Raw genomic sequence first — 6,404 nt, 5'->3', positions numbered from 1 at the left:
ATATATATATATATATTTGGTTTTTACCATTGAGGTGTATCACATTGTGACATTATTTTCTTGATTATTAAGCATAATTTTAACACCAAATTCTTGTTACTGGTATGTCCAGATGCTTTACTTTAGAGATTTTTGCATTTCAGATATTTTATAATAAAAACATAGTCAGTAATTCTACTTCTTACTGTCATTCAAATTTTCCAGGAAAATGTGCCTGAGTATAATGTCACAATGCAACAAATAGTAATGGTCCAAAAACAGGCTTCATTGTCTTCAATAAAAACCTAATGTAAGATTTTTTGGTTGAATATGACCTGTACTTGTGCTTGTCAGGTTTAATCTGATTCTGTGCTATAAGACGTGCGATGTGGAGCTCAGCTGATGCAGGATTTTTGCTGCCTGGTGTGTCTTTCTCTGTAAGCCAGTGTTACAGCTAAAAATACCACCTGCTGTGATTCTGCTCACCCTGCTGCTCCACTGTCTCTGTGTGTGTGTGCTTTAACTGCTGTTATCTAAACTTGTTTTGTCAGCTGAGGCTAATTTTCATGTGCATGTGAATGATAACCACGAGCAATGTTTTGTTTAGTAATGTTTGTTGCAGGCGTGCATGTGGTTAGTGTAATTTGTTGTAGTGTACGGATCCCCTGGAAACATGGAGTACTGTAGTGCACCGGAAGACTCGCAAAGCTCTCACAGATGCACACAGTATTTCACCATTTCAAATGTTTCTTAAAGGTCCCCTGAAGTGCCCTGAAACACGCAGTGTTATTCTATGTGGTGACATAATTTCAACTGAAACAGGAAGACTGGGCGGGACATATCGAGCAGCCCCGCCCCCTTTTTAAAGTAGCCAATAGCGTTTTGTTTATATCTGCACGGGTCAGAGCCGTTGAGCTCGGTAAAGTCGCATTTGACAGCCACAGTCTAATAGATTACCCCCTAGATTCAATATGAAACTCTTAGTAAAACAAAATAGTGATCATAATCATGCTGAGGCTGTGTTAGTTTTAAAAGTGTTTAATATATGCCGACTCGCGCATATGATCCGCTCCGTGCGATCACGTCTCTGAAGTGCACGCTGCCGTGGTTCGCATGACACAACGTGAAACCAGACCTCATTTGCCCAATCGAAAGTATGAATCTGAATCGTACCCTATCGCCTACATTGTGCACTACGTGCCATTCACCGTACAGGAAATACTACACTGTGAACAAGCCGGCGCTTCAGCATCTATTTATAGTGTAGGGTAAAAACATCAAGTGTACAGTGTATTAAAAAACATTAACTTATTTAAAAAAGACTTTATTAATAATGCACATCCACATGAATTCAATTTCTATTTTAAGTCAAAATTTAAAATTAATTTAACTGATGCTCCACCTATGAATCATTCATTTTCAGCTGATGCCACAAATTTCTGTTCCTTTTCCTTTCCATTCATCTGACACAGTCCTGGTATGTAATGCCCACTTTTCCATCCATTCAGTTCCCATTTTAAATAAAATCAATCATAGCAGCTTGTGCATTAATATAGAACATGCAATCACGATTTTGTGTTAATGATCATTTTCAATGCAGTGCAGCTCATCCGGAGCTCTGTTTCCTAATGAAGCCTGATCTGGGTTTTACCTGCTCAGGTGTTCCTGCAGTTGGTCTAGTCTCTGCTGCACTTCTCCATACGTGACGTCACAGTCCAGATCATCATCTTCAGTGGCGCCCTGCTCCTGCGCAGCCGTGTCCATGTCTGCTTTCACACTGTCAGCTAACCATGCATCAGTCTGCATCTCTGAAACGGGTATTATATACACACATGCATTTGTGTTCACATCGAAGCGTTGTGACATTTCATTCAGTTTTTACTTTGTCTAAAGTCAGTCTATATCTCCAGTAATATGTCTTAGTAAGATGATATTTAAATGCTCAAAACATATATTTCAATGCAATACAATGATGACTGAGAGATGAACAAATATTTGATATTCACATTTGAACATGATTTTTCTAAAAAACGATGTATGGATAATCACATAAACCTAAATGTTCATCTTGAAATATTACTACCAAATATAAAGGTTATACTTCATAAAAATCCGATTTCACAGCAAAAAGACACACGAACCACCAACTAAAGGTGGATGTTTGTAAAATTATATAGTCAGAATCTTTTTTTGTCTTGTATCATATTTGATGCATCAGGCTTTTACGCATCATATAGTATGATACAGTGTGAATATGGAGCTAATACTTGAGGAGGGAAAAACATGAAATTCTGATAGCTTGTAAATCAGCGAGATTGTTATAACAGTATAGCAGAATACTTACGTAAAATGATATACAGTAAATATCAGCCGTCAGTCTATATCTCCAGTAATATGTCTTAGTAAGATGATATTTAAATGCTCAAAACATATATTTCAATGCAATACAATGATGTTTGAGAGATGAACAAATATTTGATATTCACATTTGAACATGATTTTTCTAAAAAAACGATGTATGGATAATCACATAAACCTAAGTGTTCATCTTGAAATATTACTACCAAATATAAAGGTTATACTTCATAAAAATCTGATTTCACAGCAAAAAGACACACGAACCACCAACTAAAGGTGGATGTTTGCTTGAAGATGGCTAAGGACTCAGCTGCTCGGATTGAGTTGGGCAGGTCATTCCACCAGGAGGGAACAGTTAATGAAAAAGTCAGTGAAAGTGATTTTGTGCCTCTTTGAGATGGCACAATAATACGCCATTCACTTGCAGAACGCAAGCTTCTAGAGGGCACATAACTCTGAAGTAATGAATTTAGGTAAATGGGTGCAGAGCCAGTGGTGGTTTTGAGATGAGATGGAATAGGATCAAGCGGACAAGTAGTAGGATGATTGGAAAGGATGAGTTTAGAGACTTATTTTTAAAGAAAAAAAAAACATGCAATGTTTTTTTTTTTTTTTAGAGATTTTCAGTTAGCATTGATTTTCTCTGTTGTAGGGGATCCTCACAACACACCTGTGGCCCATAAGAAAAGCAGAATGATGCTGCACAGGAAGAAATGGAGAAAGAGTTTGCGTCTCAGGTGCTTGTGAAGGGCCGCTGTCTCTGTGTTAGCGCTTGTATTGCTGTGACTTTCCTATCGCTGAGGCTCAGGACTAATAAATCTCTCACACACACCTGCTCCTACCAGAGCCAGAAGCACACGCTGATCACAACGGCTGCGGCCAATTTCTGTCTGATCAGAGGCCGTGTAGTGAAATTAGAATTCTTCTGGTACAGATTCACCTTCATGGATGGTCGGACACTGAGAAGACGCCTGACGTGACCGGCACAGGCCGATGAGCGAGGTTTTCTTTGAAAGCACCATGTAAAGTGCAGATTGAAATGGGAGGTTGGGGCATTTTCAGAGCCTTGAAGCTTAGTAGCATCCGTTGTTTTGGTTTATTATCCTGGAAGATATCTTTTAAATGTATAATGTATAAATCTGCTAAAGGTAATTTTAAAGTAAAATAGCATAATAACTCTATAAAAAGCAGCCTTTCTTTAAAGTTAGTGTTAGTGTTATTTTAGTATTGAGATACTATTATAGTTTTAATTCATATTTTAAATAATTTTTATATTTTAGGTTTTCACTTTAATTTTGTGTTATTTTTATAAAACAAATTTTTGTCATTTGTTTTTATATATGAATAAATATGTATTCATTTTAGAATAATAAATAACAATAATAATTATATTATATATATAATAATTAAATAATTTTTATTTAATTTTACTTCGTTATTTTTGTGTTAATTAAAATTAAAAACAAACTTCATTTAGATAAACTAAATGAAAATGAGAAATGTTGCCTTGGCAACTAGCTGAAAAAACCCCCACCTTTCTGTTACTTGAAATTAAATTTTTTTTTTAAATCACTTAAAATTATTTTATGGTTTTAGTTTTAGTTAACTTTGGTCTGCACATTAACACAGTAACTGACATAGAAGAAAGTGTTTTAACATAAAAAAATGACACACATCAGCTTTAAATCATGGAAACTTGCCTGACCTCTATTATGTCCACTCAAATTAGATGAAGTATTGCACATAATCATGTATTATGTGTATTACATTAATAGAGTTGAACGGAACATGCCTACAGCAAGAGCTCAGTTTGCTTTATCCACGACTGTCAATTTTACCAACATGTAACATATACTAATAAATTATACACAACTATTAACTGGCTTTTATATTTTCAGGAACAGCTTTAAATTGGAGATTTTCAGTAAGGACAAAATTAGTCTTTTCCTCACACAAAGCTATCATATGACTTTATGAAAACATTCTAAATATTTCAGCCTCATTCTCATTCATAATACAGATCCTGGGGCCAAAACAGCATCAAGGTAAATTATTGCAGAATTGACATTTATGGATGAGATATTCCTCTACTATTTCAAGTTTTTAAGGATCCTCAAGTATGATGAACCCTGTGCAAAGTGAAACTTCCCAAAAAACATATAACTGTCTTTATAATTGATGCATAAAACAACTATTGTTCTCACAGTATAAAAAGGTAAGAGGAATAATTAAATACAGATGTACTCATAAGTTTACATAAAGCTTGCAAAATTGCAGAATTAAAAAACAAAAATTAAGAAGGATCATAAAAATGGCGTGTTTTTCAGTCTGTTTCTCACACAAAGCTATCTATCATGTGACTATGAAAAGATCCAAAATATACCGTACAATGTTGGATCACTTTTTTAACAATTTTGTTGTGCTTTTTGTCCTTTTTGGTGCTTAACAGTCTCATTCCTCATTCATACTGAAAACAGCGACGCGGGTTTGGATGTACAATTGCTTTAATATTACAATGGCATGATAATCACGTTGAGTTGAGTGTGTTTGTGCACATGGAGGTCATTTTGCAGTGGTTGGTGGGCATTAGTTTGCGTGGCTGTAGCACAGGAGGGAACACTGTGTGCTCGGTGAGGAGAGTTAGGGAAGAGCTGCTGCCCAACGGATTTTCCTAAAGCCTGTAAAACGGCCCGCGCTGTGCCTTAAGCTCCTGAAAGACCCTGTTTTACCGTGGCATCTACTTCTCTCTCTCCCTCTCGCTCATCATGCTGCTTTAGCCTGGATTTAGGAACAGACTGATTCGATCAATACTTTTTTTTTTAGCATCCGAGTCTGCTTTCCTTTTATACCCTGTCGAGCAGTGTTTTAAGGACTAACAATGTCTAAAAAGGTTTTAAGGACGAATGTACAATGGTTTGTTTGTTTTGAAGTCATCCATCAAACCGAAAGCCTGCTGCTTCTTCACTGAAAGCACAGAATATACAGAGCATTTTAAAACGTGTGAAGGCCGATATTCTTTTTTTTACATACTACTATTGTTTTTGGCAGAGATGGTTCTTGAAGAATTCCGAAAATTAAGTTTAGCAGGGGCATCGGAACCTTTATTAAGCAAATTGGGCTTTTTGGGAACAGACAGGAGAGCGATGTCTCACAAACAAACCGCATAATAAGCACAATGTTCCTCTAGACTGGACATCACTCGCTGTTTTTGACTGACTTTGACATCTGTCTCCAATTCCCAGCCATGTGCATCTGGCCAAATGAGACTCATTTTAGAATGAATTAGGATGCAATTTATGGAGTGATTTTACACTGTGTATATGTCCCTTCAGATTTGCTGTAGAAACCCAGCGTTATGCCACAGAAACAGACAACAAGGAGAGTGCTGAGATGAACTAACATGAATCCTCACCATCATATGTCTTCTCCGTGTCTTCAGCAGGAGGACTGCAGCCCGGCGTAGAGGTGCAGCTCTGTACTGATGGAAACTCTATTATGCCTGCTCCCAGAAGCCTTTGCTGTTCCTCTCTGGAGGTGTGACGGTCCTCTGAGCTTCTCTTAGAGCTGAGACGAGATTCTCGCCGCTCCTTCCTGCACTCGCGGTCTGTTTCCTTCAGGCTTCCTCCTACGGGACGATCAGTCAGAGGTACAAAATGTACTCGAGATAAATTCTGGGACAGACTCCATGGAAAACAACAACAACACTGTCTGAACATGTTTTTAATCCGAAAGAGCTCCAGAGCACACTGAAAAAAATCTAATTTGTTACAGCCAAATTTATTAGTTTTTCTCAAATTATATACATTTTCTATTTCTCTCAAATTACACAGTTAGGTTCAAATTAGTGCTGTCAAACGATTAATCGCGATTAATCGCATCCAAAATAAAATATTTTGTTTACATAATATATGTGTGTGTACTGTGTATATTTATTATGTATGCATGCATATATCAAAGAAAAATATCTTATATTTGTATAGTAAATATATTTATATATAATATAAATTATATAAATATAAATATATATGTAAATACATGTAAATATTTTCAAAATATATACTGTATGA

General features: G+C 36.3%; 1 protein-coding gene across 1 annotated transcript in view; it reads right to left on the bottom strand.

Annotated features, from left to right (window-relative positions):
* LOC107674758 (potassium voltage-gated channel subfamily H member 7-like) overlaps positions 1 to 6,404 on the bottom strand; it is a 122,814-nt gene that overhangs the window by 6,714 nt on the left and 109,696 nt on the right. The window contains exons 14-15 of the mRNA XM_016468851.1: positions 5,750 to 5,962; positions 1,631 to 1,787 (exon numbers count right to left, since the gene is read on the bottom strand). Of these exons, the coding sequence (XP_016324337.1) occupies positions 1,631 to 1,787; positions 5,750 to 5,962 (370 nt within the window). The remainder of the gene's footprint in view (positions 1 to 1,630; positions 1,788 to 5,749; positions 5,963 to 6,404) is intronic.

This window comes from Sinocyclocheilus anshuiensis, unplaced genomic scaffold (genome assembly GCF_001515605.1).
Source record: "Sinocyclocheilus anshuiensis isolate Anshui unplaced genomic scaffold, SAMN03320099.WGS_v1.1 scaffold680, whole genome shotgun sequence".
Taxonomy (NCBI): Eukaryota; Metazoa; Chordata; class Actinopteri; order Cypriniformes; family Cyprinidae; genus Sinocyclocheilus; species Sinocyclocheilus anshuiensis.
The sequence above is the reverse complement of the archived record's forward strand: the minus strand, read 5'-3'. Positions and strand labels throughout refer to the sequence as shown.